The sequence below is a fragment of the Myxocyprinus asiaticus genome, chromosome 24, assembly GCF_019703515.2.
Source record: "Myxocyprinus asiaticus isolate MX2 ecotype Aquarium Trade chromosome 24, UBuf_Myxa_2, whole genome shotgun sequence".
NCBI classification, from domain to species: Eukaryota; Metazoa; Chordata; class Actinopteri; order Cypriniformes; family Catostomidae; genus Myxocyprinus; species Myxocyprinus asiaticus.
The window spans coordinates 8489441-8506689 of NC_059367.1; the positions used below are offsets into that span (position 1 = coordinate 8489441).

Consider the following 17249-nt stretch of genomic DNA (forward strand, 5'->3'; position numbering starts at 1 on the left):
TGTTTTAAAAGAGTTTACTTTCTAAAATTTCACAAGGCCAAAAATGCCCATAGTTGAAGAAACATGCAATCATCTGTCTTACAGGCTTAATGCTGATTACACAGAAAAGTACTGAAGCATTGCAATAAAGCTGGAAATGCACCTGACCTTGGTGAACAGATTGAAGCAGCCCAATCTGCTGATGATGCAGTGAACTTCTGGTAGTCTTTTTCCCTTCCCACAGGGCTGCAGAACACACCGATCAGAGATCAAGGTTAGTCCACATTTACCACCAAGGAAGAATCGCAATAGAACACAATTAACTATTGCAGTTAATGTCATTTCAAGGAATAGTTCACTCACAAATGAAAATGTTGTCATCATTTTCTCACCCTCTTGTTGATCCAAACCCGTATGACTTACTTTCGTGGAACACAAAAGATTTTATGCCGAATGTTCATGCTGCTCTTTTTCATACAATGAAAATGAATGTGTACTGGGGATGTTGAGCTCTAAATATGGCCAAAAAAGCATCATAAAACCGCCATAAAAGTTGTTGTTTGTTATCACAGTAGCTCTCAAATCTCATTTGTGCTTCAAATCAAAACATTCAAATGCATTTGATGTCACTCACAACATTGGATATTCTTCAAACAGGTTTGAAACGACATGTGACAGAATATTTAAGTTTGGATGGACTATTCCTTTAAGTGACCAGGTAAGACTGCGTTTTACTGTTGAATGAAACTCACCAGGATTTTACGGCAGTATCCAAATAGGCGACTCCCATCTTCTCCCGTCAGGACAAAAGAAAACGTTTCACTGTGAAAAAAGATTTGTTTAAGTGGTCTGAAGAGCTCAGTAACTTTGCAGCGTTGTTAAATTTATTGATCAATTTAAAAACATGAGATATATCAAAGTGTATCAGTGTTGAAAAGCCTATTTTGACTTTTATTGTTAAGATGGAACAATGATGGGGCCTGGGTAGCTCAGTGGTAAAGACGTTGGCTACCACCCCTGGAGTTCGCTAGTTTGAATCCCAGGGCGTGCTGAGTGACTCCAGCCAGGTCTCCTAAGCAACCAAATTGGCCCGGTTGCTAGGGAGGGTAGAGTCACATGGGGTAACCTCCTCGTGGTCGCTATAATGTGGTTCGTTCTCGGTTGGGCGTGTGGTGAGTTGAGCGCGGATGCCACGGTGGATGGCGTGAAGCCTCCACACGCACTATGTATCTGTGGCAACGCGCTCAACAAGTCACGTGATAAGATGCGTGGGTTGATGGTCTCAGACGTGGAGGCAACTGGGATTCATCCTCTACCACCCGGATTGAGGCGAATCACTACGTGACCACGAGGACTTAAAAAGTGCACTGGGAATTGGGCATTCCAAATTGGGTGAAAAAAAAAAGAAAAAAAAAAAGATGGAACAATGATTCAAAGATTAATTTAGTAGTCTGAATCAGTTGGCCAACTAACATAAAATAGTTTAATATCAGCATGTTACCTTGTGTGATCCGAGGAGGGACGCCAGTCATGACAGTCAGGGAAACAAAACATGGGAATTGCTTTCAATCTGTCCTCGGCTTCACGAGACAGACGAGAAGACTTCTCAAACTAAACGCAAATTAAAGACACAGAACTTCAGAATAGCTGACATTTAAAAGTCCACTACTATGAAGTTTAAGATAACATGAAATCAAAATTACTATCTTGTCTTATTGTGCACGATTCATCATTGCACATTAATCTGACTTTTTCATCACAATAAAATTGTTTGAAAAAACATTTCTTTTCTGCTGACATAACCAAGGCTGTGCAAGCAGGAAAAATAATATTGACCAATAATAACAATATGGTATAGAACACTCACATTTCACTATCCAATTAAATCTTGATGGATATTATTAACAATATTTCCCTCTTAATACTGTATTTCACTCTGAAATGTGTCACATTACGGCAATTAAATGCCTTACAAATAGTTTTTTTGTCATTACAAAACATGTTACACTGGGTCTCTTTACCTTTGTAGGGAACTGTTGTGTGATCTCAGGTATGTAACTGTTTCCAGGGGATGTTTTTCTAAGCGACACCACGACAAATTGCTGGAAAAGCTGCTGCTGTTGTAGTTGGATCAGGTCCCTCTCTAAAGTACGGTAACCTGGCCGACGTTTTAGAGTTGACTGCACATACACTGTACGCTTGGAACGATCTAAAAGAAAAAGAATGTAACCAGCATTGATAGGTTTATAAAAACTGCTAAACTGGTTAAACTTGAATAAACAAGAGGCCTGAGTGAGACACTAACCTTTAGAACTCTCCTCTGGATCACTCTCTGTCCCGCTCAATTCATCTGCCATAAAACACAGGAATTTTGATTGATTTTTAAAAAATATTTTTTCATTAAAAATAGACCTTTGCTCTTATTAAACCAGGTAAAGTGAGAAATGCATCAATATTTTAGCCTGCTCACCTCTGGTTGCGGTCGCCCACACTCGTTTCCTCCCTCTTTTGGCTTCAAAGATCTCCTGAATCCTGTTTATAAGCTATTCAAGAAACACAAACCATTACTTATTAAACTTAAAGCAATATTCCAAGTTAAATACAACTTTTCTGTAGCTTACGAGCATACCACAGAAAATTATTTTGACTCGTCACTAAGTAAAAAAACAACAAAAAAAAAACACACATTTACAGTAATGCAGTTACCTTGAAGAAGTATTTTTTGCAAATATGCAACTATAACACTGTTTCGGTTTTATTTTATTGTAATTGCACAACACAGTAAAAGACAAAAATAATTAAAACCAAAATAATTAGAACATTGTGCAGGAGAGGTTTGAAGCTAAAATTGCTTATAGAGATACCTCCCCTATAAAAACAATAGATGTACAAATAAATAAAACCAAAAATGTGCCTCTTCAAAGTCTAAGTCTAAGCTGCAATACAAAGATGATAGAAGTACCATTTACATAAGAATTTCTGTTTGAGATCTAAGCAGAAATACAACATTCATAGACATGTAAAAAAATATTTAGAAGTAAAATCTCCAAAATTGTAATACATTATGAAATCCATAAAATGTTATGAATCTTTTCAGATTGTTTTTTAAATAAAGATAATGTAGATGCAGATTGTAATGATGAGGGTAGACTGTTCCAAAGAGAAGGTCCTCTGTATTTCAGTGGATATTGATTTAGTATTGGAATATTGGAAGTCCGACAATACGGAAAATATAAGTGTCTTGTGAAATAAAAGTGAATGTCAGAGTATAACATAACACTTATTAGCACAGTTACATGCCAAATCAAAGATTCAGATATTTTGTTCAAACTTTTGAGAATGAAGTGAAAGCAGGCACTGCCACCAAAACCAGACTGAATACAAATTCATAGATATTTATTCATACAAGGAATGTTTCGGGTTTAATTCAAGTTAAACTCCACTGACAGCATTTGTGGCATAATGTTGATTGCCACAGAAAAAAGTAAATCTGGTTGCTTTCGCTTGGTATCAGCACAAGGATACCAGTCAAGGACGTGGCATAAACAGATGTACAAACATTCTTTTACTGAAGACTTACTGTAGGTGCTCAACAAAAATATGAGCTTCACATTTCTGCTTTTAAACCCTCCAGCCCTTTGTAAGCGTATTTACTGTAAATGCATTCCCCTTTGCATATACACACACTGAGGAACAAGTTAAAATTCTTTCCATATGCAGTCCATGTATATTACCTTGAAATGTATAAGTTAATATTGAAAATGACCCATAATATTCATTTTAATGCCTGTATTTCCCACAACAGCTGAATGAAGACAGCTATGTGGAGTCACAGTGGTTATAATAAATTCCGCCCTGTTATCTTCTCCTTTTCAGAGCAGAATGTGACATGCTAATTATGATTCATCATCATGGAGACCTCAAAGCCCTGATCACATCAGACAGCAATGAGACATCACACTGATATGGCATGTGCCCATGATGAACGGAAACACTGTGGTGGTGCTTTATCCCCAGATAAAACATGCTCACAATGTGTGACAGTAAATACACAATTTACAAGGGAAACCATTTAGACTTTAGTATTGTACGAAAATGAGGATATTCTGATATATCTGTACTGTCTTTAAACTTAGTCATATACACATGTTTTAATGTCACAAACAGTTCAGCATCCTTTTACTGCATGTTGAAGTTTGATTTGATTCGTTCCATGTAATGTGTGTCCTTCTGTCATTGAATAATCTCTCTTTTAATGCCCTTTCTGTTTTTTACAGTCAGTTGTTCATCAAAAATAAACATTTAATTCTAATCACACATAGCCTTGATGCAGTAAAGAAGCCATTCGACTCCTCTCTCTCATTAATATGCGCTCAACCAAAACACAGAAACACATTGAACTGCTGGTATTCTTAAAGAGGCAATACTGATTTGTTGCACGTGTTCTACAAATCAATGTAAAGACTCGTAAATAGTACAAATTATGCATTGTTGATCAACGTTATACTGAGCAATGGCATACAGCTGAGCAACGGTATGCTGTTTGCGAACATTCAGACACTGGCCACACCGCTGTAGGAGGCATTTAGAGAAGCATTTAAATACATGACGCACATGACCACATGTAAAACTTTAACTAAAGGGACATACAAATTTGTTATCGATGACTTCATACTTCATTCTATGAAAAGAATTGGCGCGTGATCAGTCACAGTAGCTGTTTTAACCACTCGATGATGATTTAAAGTAATATACTGTATATGCAGTAGATAATGTGTAATTTGTTATGTTTACATTTTACATTCATGGTGCTTAAGAGCTTACACACTATACGCAGCCATAATATGCACCGGTTCCACTCTGTTATTATAATTTATGATGACACTGATACTACTGCCAAGATGGGTGTATAAAAGAGTGTTAATGGGCAGAATACAGACAAAAGAATGATGATAAGAGGCATATCTCACTTTGGGCAGACGTGTGATTGGCTTTCAGCTGCAGATGGCACATGTGTTAAGCAGCATCTCAAACAACAGAGTGAATGGGCACTTAAGAGTATTTGAGTAGATTTGATTCCTTTGTGGACTAATTAAACAAAACAAAAAATCATATGACATGTTCTTGGAAAATGTCTTTACGCTAATGATCATACAGATATAGGTAAGTTCACTTGTCTTCCATTGGTTGCTCAAACAGATTGTCCCACCCCAAACTCACACCATTGGTTGAGACAATGTTGCTGCTGTGTCAGGCTGGATAGACCATTCAAACAAACAGAGGAAAGTTTTGATAGTACCACAAAGCCACAGTGTTAAGTCCAAAGTATACTTTGGTCAGACGCAAACACTAGGCATCTGCATAAAGGGCGCGTGACGCAAATTTCGTCATCAGCAGAGTGCTTGAGCACTGAACGCATGTGGCCCGATTTTTCTAGATTAGCGTACTCTGAACACGCAGTATGCAGCTGGAATTATTTGCATTAATAAGTGGGTCTACAAGGTGGCAACACTCACATCTGACCAGTTGCTGTCACAAACAAGTGTTAGAACAAGATGTAATCGCAGCTAAACAACAAGACACAAATGTAAAAACAACAACAGTGGATGTGCACGTCAAGAGCGCATGTGAGGAGGTCAGGAGATACCTGCATTTATATAACTCTAATCTGAAGGAAATAGTGTCTAAACTCTTGAAGATAAATAGTCCAGTCTCTCATTGCAGTCATAGCGTGCATGCACCAATCACCTGTGTATGTGCCCACAGTCAAATAAAGTATACTTTGAAAGACTAGCGTTCGACTGTACGCAGACGCTAATCGTTCACATCAAAAACTAAGTATACTTTGTGTTTTGCTTTACACACACATCAGCTTTAAAAACAGGATATCCTTACCTCCCCTTTCTGCTCTCGCTCAACACTAAAGCAGGATTTCTCCATTAGCGTCAACTACACTGCCTCTGTCTGATGCTTTTGGTTTTTCTAAAAGAACTACATGGATCTCACTGTCACAAACTGAATATAGCTGTTTAGTCAGCAGTGTCCAGAATGATGCATGTGCACTTCATGATAATCCTCAACCTCTTGTGCTCCAAAGGGGAGCATTTCCTGCCACCATCCATCCATCCTCTTTACCACTTCCTCCATCTCTCTTCCTCTTCGACTGTCAAAGCTGACATTTCCATTCTGTTTCTTTCGTTTCTTTTCTCTCCCTATATTTCACTATGTTTAGCTCTGATTCTTGAGAAACACAGGCTACAGAACTGAAAAAAATAAAAGTTAATGTATTAAAGCATTATGTTGGATTATTCTGGTAAACATGTCCACCTGTGGTTGGGTGCAACTTCTTGTTTCTTCTATTTCCTGAAGAAATATGTGTTCATCATGACTATCACTAAATATGGGTCAACACCGTCAAATACAAAATAAATGTGTCGTATTTATTAGAAATACTGACACATCTAGCATTCACTTCAATGAATTAATAAATGAATTGAGAATAAAGGATGGTTACAAACTGATTTTCATCTCCATCTATTCATTAAGTCAAATCTTGCATGTTGACAGCTGACAGTCCTGACAAAGTATAGTTGTGCTCAAAAGTTTGCATACCCTTGGAGAACTGGTAATATATGTACCATTTTTAAAGAAAACATGAGTGAGAAGGCAAATCACATTTCTTTTATTTCTTTTGGGATTCATATTAAACTGTAGGTTATAACAGAATGGCACAATCATAAAACAAAACATGGAAACAATGAAAAAAATGAAATGACCCCTGTTCAAAAGTCTGCATACCCGTAGTTCTTAATACTGTGTATTGCCCCCTTTAGCATCAATGACAGCGTGCAGTCTTTTGTAATAGTTGTCTATGAAGCCCCAAATTCTTGCAGGTGGTATAGCTGCCCATTCGTCTTGGCAAAATGCCTCCAGGTCATGCAAAGTCTTTGGTCGTCTTGCATGAACCGCATATTTGAGATCTCCCCAGAGTGGCTCGATGATATTAAGGTCAGGAGACTGTGATGGCCACTCCAGAACCTTCACCTTTTTCTGCTGTAACCACTGGAGGGTCAACTTGGCCTTGTGCTTAGGGTCATTGTCATGCTGGAAAGTCCAAGAGCGTCCCATGCGCAGCTTTCGTGCAGAAGAATGCAAATTGTCTGCCAGTATTTTCTGATAGCTGCATTCATCTTGCCATCAATTTTGCCTTTACAGCTCAAACACCCCCAAAACATCAGTGAGCCACCACCATGCTTCACAGTGGGGATGGTATTCTTTTCACTGTAGGGCTTGTTGACCCCTCTCCAAACATGGTTGTGACCATAAAGCTCTATTTTGGTCTCGTCACTCCAAATTACAGTGTGCCAGAAGCTGTGAGGTGTGTCAAGGTGTTGTCAGGCATATTGTAACTGGGCTTTTTTGTTGCATTGGTGCAGTAAAGGCTTCATTCTGGCAACTCGACCATGCAGCTCATTTTTGTTCAAGTATCGTCATATTGTGCTCCTTGAAACAACCACACCGTCTTTTTCCAGAGCAGCCTGTATTTCTCCTGAGGTTACCTGTGGGTTTTTCTTTGTAACCCGACCAATTCTTCTGGCCGTTGTGGCTGAAATCTTTCTTGGTCTACCTGACCTTGGCTTGGTATCAAGAGATCCCCGAATTTTCCACTTCTTAATAAGTGATTGAACAGTACTGACTGGCATTTTCAAGGCTTTGGATATCTTTTTGTATCCTTTTCCATCTTTATAAAATTCCATTACCTTGTTACGCAGGTCTTTTGACAGTTCTTTTCTGCTCCCTATGGTTCAGTATCTAGCCTGCTCAGTGCATCCACATGAGAGCTACCAAACTCATTGACTATTTATACACAGACACTAACTGCAATTTAAAAAGCCACAGGTGTGGGAAATTAACTTTTAATTGCCAATTAAACCTGTGTGTGTCACCTTGTGTGTCTGTAACAAGGCCAAACATTCAAGGGTATGTAAACTTTTGATCAGGGTCATTTGGGTGATTTCTGTTATCATCATGATTTAAAAAGGAGCCAAACAACTATGTGATAATAAATGGCTTCATATGATCACTATCCTTAAAAAAAATAAAAAATTGTTTTGCATGATCAGTCATATTTTCAAAATCAATGCCAAAATTTCACAATTTCTGCCAGGGTATGCAAACTTCTGAGCACAACTGTAACTATATTTGCATATCAGGCATGTATTAAATTCAGAACCAATTTTATTTTTCTGGTGTTTTTAGCTACTAATAGGACTTAAAATTAGGAAAACTGTGTAAAAATTGCAAACTTTTTTTCTGTTCAATTTGTATGGTGGTGCAGATATCATGGTTGTGAGAGAAAATATGAGCACAATTACCACCAGAGTCTGTGTGGTCTTGTTGACCTCATGGCAGGTGAAATATGGAAAGGGGCCTTTAGAATGAAGGCTGACTTAGATATTGCTTGATATTACTAACTGCTTATGTTTCTTTTATAAACTATAAACTTCAATAAAAGAGGTGAATTTTTAAAATGAACCACTTCCATCTGACACAGTAGTGATGCTTCGTTTAATATATATTTTTATCTACATAAAGTATTGATTTACAGTCTGGGGACAGGTGGTTTTAGGGGTAGCGAGTGGTGATATCATTATTTGTACTAAAAAAAAAAAGTACATTTGTGTTAAGAACATTCTAGTGATCACCTATGATTCACTGAAAATAGCAATGTTTCTATTTGTAAAACTAATGGCAGCAAAAGTTGTGGGACATGTTTTGTCCCACGGATCTGAATTACGTTATGAAAAAGTGCTGTTAAAGTATATATGAGTCCAGATCAGAGAAACAAGTGACGGCAGGCACAGGTTGCGCAATTTGTAACAACGTCAGTCTAAGGCACGTGTTTGTGTGTGTGGGTTTACCGGGACTTGTTGGTGTGTCTTGTACACAGTAGCAGGTTTAACTGCTGATAATTTAGAAGTGTTTGCAGTAGAAGTACGGGTAGGTGACATTAAAGATTCTTTTCGGTCCCGCCCCACTTTGTGCAGTCTGTCAACATTAGCTGAAAGTGTGAAGTGCTTCGCTGGCAGCTGCAAACAGTAACAAAGAAAAGAGAAACAGTGGAAAAACAAGAAGTGGAAATTTCAATTCAACAATCAGTCAGTATTGCAGAGCTCACCGCTAGAAAATGTATACGTTTCACAAGCTACTGATATAAACAGTGGGTAATCGCTGGTTCCTGGGTTAAACAAATGGCAAAAGGAACTGTCAACTTAAAGGTGCACTCAGTAATTTGTTTTGCAAATTGTTAAACATTTAAACAGAAAGAAACAGTATTACTAGACTATTTTTAAAAAATGTTTAAAATGATGAGACTCGCATGAGAGAGTCTAGTTGTATGAGTCTTAGAGGAAAAGCTGCATTATTCTACATATGGTGCTGGGTGCACATTCATGAGTGTTGTTGAGATCACATGACCAGCAGGACTGGGTATTGATAGAGATTTCCCGATTCGATTCGAGTCCGATTCACAAGCTCTCGTTTTGATTCCAATTCCTCGATTCGATACCGATTCATATGTGTATATGTCCCATTTGCTTACATATGAAAGCAATTATCTCCCAGCTAATCCTGTTAATTATACAGGGGACCTTCTTAGTAGATACATTATGAAAATATAAATGATTCTATTTATATTTTATTCGTTTTCATCATTCTGGTCACATTTTGGCTTTTTAAAAATGAACAAATCCATGTATTCAAAAAAATCAATAATATATTTCATAAATATATATACTGTTTTTACTATTTACAAGTATTTACACTGATTTGTTGAACACAGGCTAAAACTTAAGAATTAACAATTCTTTAACAAATCTGAAATATCTGTAAAGAGCATCTGTAAATGAATGCATTTTAATGAGAGAGACTCAAATGGCTTTATCTTAACTGTGCAATGCATGATTAGAATTAAATGTTTATTTTTTGTTGTTTTTGATCAACAACTGACTGTAGAGAATGGAAAGGGTTTAAAAAGAGACATTATTCAATGACAAATGGGTCGTGTGGATTTCGTCTTTTGACGCATATTACACAAATAACTTTTACTCTCAACACACAATAAAAGGATCTCACTGCTGAATACATCACCACTATACTACACAATCACTGGTGAGTGAAATGTAAACATTTAACAGCTAGTTGCAAAAAATATACATTTTAGTTGCATAAAGCAGAATTTGGTTGCAAATTTTGTTACGCATTGAGTAAAAGATCGATCTTGGGATTTAAGAATCGATATCGAGATCATTCAAATGAAGATCGGAAAATCGGAATTTTTACTCACTCCTAATGACCAGCCAAATATTATTCGCTTTATCTCAATAATCCTTGTTATTAGATGCTTTCACTCGCAGAATAAATTAATCAAGGCTGACTATGATTAGTGCATTTCTACAATGGCATCAATAACTAAAAATATTTGTGGTTGCATGATGCTGCATCTACGCCACTAGGCATCAGTATACATAAACAGAAATATTACTGAGTGCACCATTTTTTGTCCATGTCTTTTAGCTCTGAGATATGCTAATGTAATCCTAAAAGCTGACAAAAGTTTAATGACTCATCTTGCACTCAGAGGCATATACAGTTTTGTCCAATAAAATGCACTCCAGAATGAAAACACTATTCCTTCTGACTAGCAATAGCAAGAAGAAAATCATGATTTATGGCTGTGGTGTAAACTGAAGGCTTTTGGTTACTTAAAGAAAAATACAACCCCTTTGATGTCTGACACAAATTTCTTGTTTTAATAAGAAATACACCAACACAGGAAAGAGAACTGCTGGTCAAGCCTTTTCATGGGGTCTTTATAATAAAGGTCCAAGTAGCTTCTCCACAAACAACATAAAACTGTCTTTAACAACAAACAAAGGGATCTTGGTGCGTTATGGCATGGTATTATGGACATGACACTCACCTTGAGGTGTGGGCTCTCTCTCTGTACAACAGTATAGTTTCGTGGTCTTCTTATGGGTAAGCACATGGGAGGAAGTGTGATGTCTTCATATGGGTTCTCTCTTGACATATCCGTAGCTAATGTTTAGTTGAAAATGAGAAAGTTGTTGCCATTATAACAATAATGATACATTTTTATTATTATTGATGGGCTATTGATTTTCTTGAATCATGTTCTTTAAACAGGCTCCATTAAATCTACTGTTAAAGTAATAGTTTGCCTAACAAGTCATAATTTACTCACTCTCATGTCGTTCCAAACCCATGTGACTTTCTTTCTTTTGCGGAACAAGAAAGCGTCATTTTTTTATGAATATCCCAGTCTGTCTTTTTAATACAATGGCAATTGATAGAGATTCACTTTAAAGGGGTCATGATATGAGGAATCAAATTGGTCATTGTACTATAAAAACATACTGTAAGTTTCAGAACTGAAAACTTACTCCATAACAGAAAAGAGCATTTATTTAAAACAAGCTGCATAAACGGCTTTATTGGAATTTGTGGAACTTGTGATGGCACAAGGACTAAATATATCTTCATTTGACTGCCTCTTCAGCAAGACATCAATGCCTATTTCGCATCATTGCACCCTTGGGCCCGCCCACTGGTGCTTAGTCAGACAGGTGAAAAGGAGAGAGATGGGCCTGTCATATTATCTACACCAAAGTGGACTTACACAGGACACCTTCATTTGCCTACCTGGATTGAAATGTTTTTTTTGTTGTTTTTTTTACATAAACTTGCACTAGACCAGGGGTTTTCAAAGTCTTAAACAGTAAGACCCCCCTCTAACAAAATGTACAAGACCGCACCCCCCTTAACCCACCCCACCCTTTCTTTTTTGTTTGTTGCAGATGTATATCCATACAATAATGTTGTATATAGGCCTTTACAATAGCCAAGTAAAGAATAAATAAGATAGCCTATGCTAAATGTCACAAATATCTTCCACTAAAAACAGCAGCACATTCTAGCCACTTATTTTAAGTTTTATCAGGTATTTTCCTCTAGTGTTAGATTATCAAAATTCATCATATTTCAGGCATTGGAGCAATTCACCAATGATGATCAATAACCTTAAATTCAGTCTGAGAGACTCATTAGAGACTCCAAAATACATGTTTGCCCTTGTGACAATGGAATTACTTAACAGTTTTTTAGCCAATATATGTGATAAACTCGCATCATATGAGGAAGTGTCCGTCTGATGAAACTGCACTTGTCACAAACACATGAAGACATATCGACCCGCTATGTTGAACTCGTAACAATGGACACGTCGTGAAGGATGAACAGAGGCAGAGCTATATGGCTTCATAACAGATTCGCGAATGCACAGGACACGTTTTGAGCGTGCACATGCACTCTATGAGTGAGAGCAGGGAGATTTCAGAGCAGTGTATATTTGAGAGCGCGCATTCAGTTTTGTGCGAGAACGAAGGAAATCCGTGTGCGAGTGGAGAGATTCGTGGTCGCACAACTGGTACATGGATGCACTCTCGCATGATATGCATTCGTTCACGACATTTAATAGTATTAGAACGCCATAAATCTACAGTCTATTAAGCTAGACTATGGTCCATCAAGCTATTAATTTTCATTTATGTTGACAATATTCTATTCTATTGTATTTATGTATCTTTTGATTTTACTTGGTGAATTTATCATCAATCTCCGTGCCTCCCCTGATAAGCTCTGGCACCCCCCTGGGGAGGCATGCCTCCCAGTTTGAAAACCGTGGTACTAGACGAATTTGACGCTTTGACCATTATCATACATATCGCTTTTAAAAGACGCGATATAACTCTAAAATGGAGACCCCCATTCAGCTGCACTATCTTGCTGTTTTGAAGGCATCCTGTACTGTTTTTGCACCCATCTGTGCTATTTTTAATTGTTAGTATTTTGTAAACATGCACTAGATCATTGATCGTTTTGATGCATTTCCGGCTACATGTGGCATGTTTTAAGAACGGTACAAGTGTAACTTTAAAAACGCATCTCATTCTGCTGCTGCAACTGACTGGGGGAAACACATGCTGTTCTCTGTGTAAACAAACACAGAAGATGTGAGATGTCGCACCTTTGAAGACCAGCGTCTCTGCTTTGGCCTGTTGAAGCACCCAACATCATCATGAATTGTATTACGTTTGTGTATTCAGAAAATTTCAGCGTGGATTGTATGTGTTTTCGGCTTATACCAGCGTGGATTGCTTGTGAAATACTAACAATATGATTCAAGCTTTGCAAATGAACTGTTATTAAAGGATGAAATAGACCCTGAAATGTAGTTTTATAATGTTGTGGAGCTTGTTCATTGCCTTCCAATTGCATTTCAAATATGACTGTTTTGGAAGGGCTGCACGATGTTAGCCAATCATAACAGTGGGCATTAACACTGAAGTTTAAAGGAGACACTGAGGCCAAAAAGGGCCAAAGACAGGGTGGAAAATTATTATATATTACTAAATCATGACTGTTTTGGTGCAAAAAAAACTTTGCTAACATTATAAGTGGACCTCAAAGAAGATAATACAAATAAAAACAAAGAGTATGTCATGAACCTTTTAAAGCTTAAAAATGACCTAAATGTATCATAAAAGTAGTCTATGGAACTTGTGCATCATATTCCAAGTCTTCTGAAGGCATACGATAGGTTTTGGTGAGATTGAACCTGAAATTTAAATCAATCTTGACATCCATATGGTTTCATGCATGTTAATGCGGAAATTTGCATTCAAAAAAATGACAAGCTTTAGAGTGAGTTGCTTTTAACTGCCATTGTACTGAAAAGACGAACCACGATATTCACCATGAGGGTGAGTAAATGATGAGAGAATTTTCATTTTTGGGTGAACAATCCCTTTATAATGAGAGATACATTCACTTCCAGTGCATAAATAGCTTTTTAATCACACTTCACAGTAATATCTGATGGAAGACGTGTTTTGGTTCTCTCAGAAACACTCACAGACAATGTCCTCATAGATGTTGTCTTCAGACCGGGCGTGGAAAATGCCAGAACGCTGGCCCTCCTTCCCTCTAGAGGCCTGTTGAGCCGTCAGCCGTACCACATCCTCAAACTCAAACGACTTCCTGTGGAGAGGGGATCAAGAGTTTCTGAAACAGGAATAGTCACTTTAAAGTGATTTAAGAACAAGGTTGCAGTTCTACTCATTGGAATTAAGTAAAGGAAATCTGGTCTTTCATAAAAGGCAACCATTAATCGAAGAAGCAACACCAGATGGGACATACACTGCTTGCTCTATGATGTATGCCTAGTATGCATTTTAGAAAACTGTTCAGAAAACAGAAGAGGTGTTTTGATTAATTTCCGGTGTGTTGCTACCCCATTTTTGTTCCGCAGAGACAACAGTCTCCCTTCAAGACTCTATGATATTCTGGTCCCTAGATATGGCTCAGGTCCCTCCTTCAATGCGAGTCTATGGGATTATTTCATAGCATTCTTCTTATCCACCAAGCGGAAATCTTAAATCTGTTCACTTAGATAGCACGCCTCTCCTCAATACATCACACAGTTTGAGGTGTCTGTTTCACAAACATGACAGGACGAGTTACATGCCAAATTTTAAAATGTAGGTTTAGGGGTTTGTTCACATCTCTAAAGCTGGCTCTACACTAGCTGATTTTTCCAATGATTTTCAGGTGTTAGCTTCATTAACATAACCACCAGCTAGGCAGAGGGAGACAGAGCACCCATTAGCACCTCTCAGCGGGAGGTGTAACCACTTGACTGTTGGGACTCCCTGCTGAGTTAATGACTTCAAGCACTGAAAAGACAAATGTTTTGTTTGAAAAAATCATTCTGTCACTGTAAAGAATTGACAATTTGAAAAGCTGATCTGAACTTTTTTTTATCACACTCAGCTGCATTTCATCACAAACGCTGATTAAAATCCATAGTGATTCTGTAACTCTGCAGAAATAATGCTAAAGTAACTAATGACAGATAAAAATAACCTTGACGGACATTTTACAGTTTTGGTGCATATATAACCTATATATAAGCATATATATAAAATATAACCTTCTGAAAGCCAACCGAACCATGAAGATAATGCAACATTTTTACTATTTTAGCCTTGGTTTCAGAACAATCAGCTACGGGTCTGAAAGCACATGGAGTCTGAACACCCGAGCCATGGGCTGTTCTCACTGCTACCATCAGGCAGGCGGTATCGCAGCATCAGGACCCGCACCAGCCGACTCCATGACAGCTTCTTCCCCCAAGCAATCAGACTTTTGAACTCTTGATCTCCCACGATCAAAATACATCAGCACTGCACTTTATTACTCTTACTCTTATATCTCACACCGGACTATCATAAATTATATTATTATTATATTATATTCTCTCTTAACAACTTACAATCAACCGACAGCCTGAATGTCAATACAGTACAATACAACCTACTGTACATTCTATTTATACTACTATATATACTTTTTATTTTTATTGAATAATGTATCTATATTGTGCGTTTTGTATACTGTACAGTGTATGTTATTATTTGTATATTGTTGAGTGTAATTATGTGTATAACAGATGTTTAAATTGTGTTGTTAATTTGATATTATTGTAAATTGGTATATGTCTCATCACTGTCACGACTGCTATGTTGATCGGAACTGCACCAAAATTTCACACACCATTGCACTTGTGTATATGGCTGTGTGACAATAAAGTGACTTGATTTGATTTGGATTTGAAAACGCCCCAAATAACTCTATTGTAATTGCAATTTTACTCATGTTGCTATTTTGTCAGACAGAGATAGGTACGGTGAGTCATTATGTGTTTCACCCCTCCACCATTTTTAATCAGCAAGTGTCATACCTCTGACTGAAGAGAGTGAGATTTCAGCAAAACAGTGTGCATGTGTGACACCCTCGGTGTTGTTTTGAGTCTGCTAATGGAGAGCCAGCTTTAGTATGAGCAACCATGCCTGCCCTAGCGAACACCACTAATAAGGCTGAAATGGACACTTGGCTTCAAATGATCAAGTAGAAAAACAATCAGAGAAAGGAGCAAACAAACACAACAGCACGTGAGAGTACAAAAAGAGCCCAGCATGACCTCTGCACCCTTAGCTAAAATAGAAGTAGGCCAAATGTGGACAATAGACTGTGATCCTGCCAAAGAACAGCTGACATCACAGCTGGGGATGGGGCCAGACAGCTAATCTCTCACCCACTCATACTTCAGCTCCCATCACTGTCCTCAGATAAGACATAAAATTGAGCAGTTTTAGGAAATTGTACATTTTCTGATGAAAATGTGAGTGGTGCATGCCCGTGCAAAACGCCACTACAGTGCCAGTGTGTTGAGGAGGAATGCCAGGGAGTTGCTGTGTGGTTGCTAAGGAGTTATGAGGGGTTTTTAGAGCGTTTGTAGTTTAGAGCGTTTGTAGTTGTTTACTGATCCATGTCAATGAAATATCTCAGGTCTCTCCTTTTGTCACTTGTTTTTTCATCTACTACAGACAAAGATGTCCACAAACATAAATGCCTGATTGCTTAGAAAAGTAACACCACACCTCTCCTTAAAGGAATATTCCGAGCTTAACTTGAATTGAACCTGGAATATTCCTTTAACAAGCCTTACGATTTGAGGTATAATTTATGTTCGTAGCAGGACAAGTTACATGCCAAAATTTAATACTTAGGGTTGGGAATTTGTTCAAATCTCAAACCCCAAGTATGAGCAATAATAATATCAATGCTTGCTACACTTATAAAAGGAGAATCAAGGTGAGGCATTTCAGTACACAAGAAAGCTTTAAGTTTGTGAGGCTGTATAAACTGGTTTAGCAGGTTTTAAAAAGCAGCTAAATAGTATCAATAGACAGACTCAGAAAAAGACATCTTATGAACAAAAATAAGTTATAATACAAGAGGTTTGTTTGATTATCTTTGCTCTTTTTTGACGTCTGCCTCTTTATCAACCCAATAACAGTATTACTGATTAAATGAAGCTTTGATTTTGGACTACATTAATGGCATGACATATGTTTTCAAAATCTATTTAAAGAAGGAATAGTACACCCAAAATTAAAATTCTGTCATTATCTAAACTTGATAGCCCCAATACACTATATCTCAAAAAGCCATTTGAGGAATCTTCAAATTTCGCCATTTGTGTTCCACAGAAGAAAGAAAGTCATATGGGTTTGGAGCACAGTTTGCATTTTTGGGTGAACTATCCAATTAATGCCACAGAAAACCTT

At 37.6% G+C, this 17249-nt stretch overlaps 1 protein-coding gene across 1 annotated transcript in view; it reads right to left on the minus strand.

Annotated features, from left to right (window-relative positions):
• LOC127415016 (DENN domain-containing protein 2C-like) overlaps window positions 1-17249 on the minus strand; it is a 34055-nt gene that overhangs the window by 10051 nt on the left and 6755 nt on the right. Inside the window, exons 3-11 of the mRNA XM_051653473.1 lie at window positions 13973-14097; window positions 10961-11076; window positions 8901-9068; window positions 2450-2522; window positions 2285-2329; window positions 2001-2188; window positions 1481-1590; window positions 732-801; window positions 148-225 (exon numbers count right to left, since the gene is read on the minus strand). Of these exons, the coding sequence (XP_051509433.1) occupies window positions 148-225; window positions 732-801; window positions 1481-1590; window positions 2001-2188; window positions 2285-2329; window positions 2450-2522; window positions 8901-9068; window positions 10961-11076; window positions 13973-14097 (973 nt within the window). The remainder of the gene's footprint in view (window positions 1-147; window positions 226-731; window positions 802-1480; window positions 1591-2000; window positions 2189-2284; window positions 2330-2449; window positions 2523-8900; window positions 9069-10960; window positions 11077-13972; window positions 14098-17249) is intronic.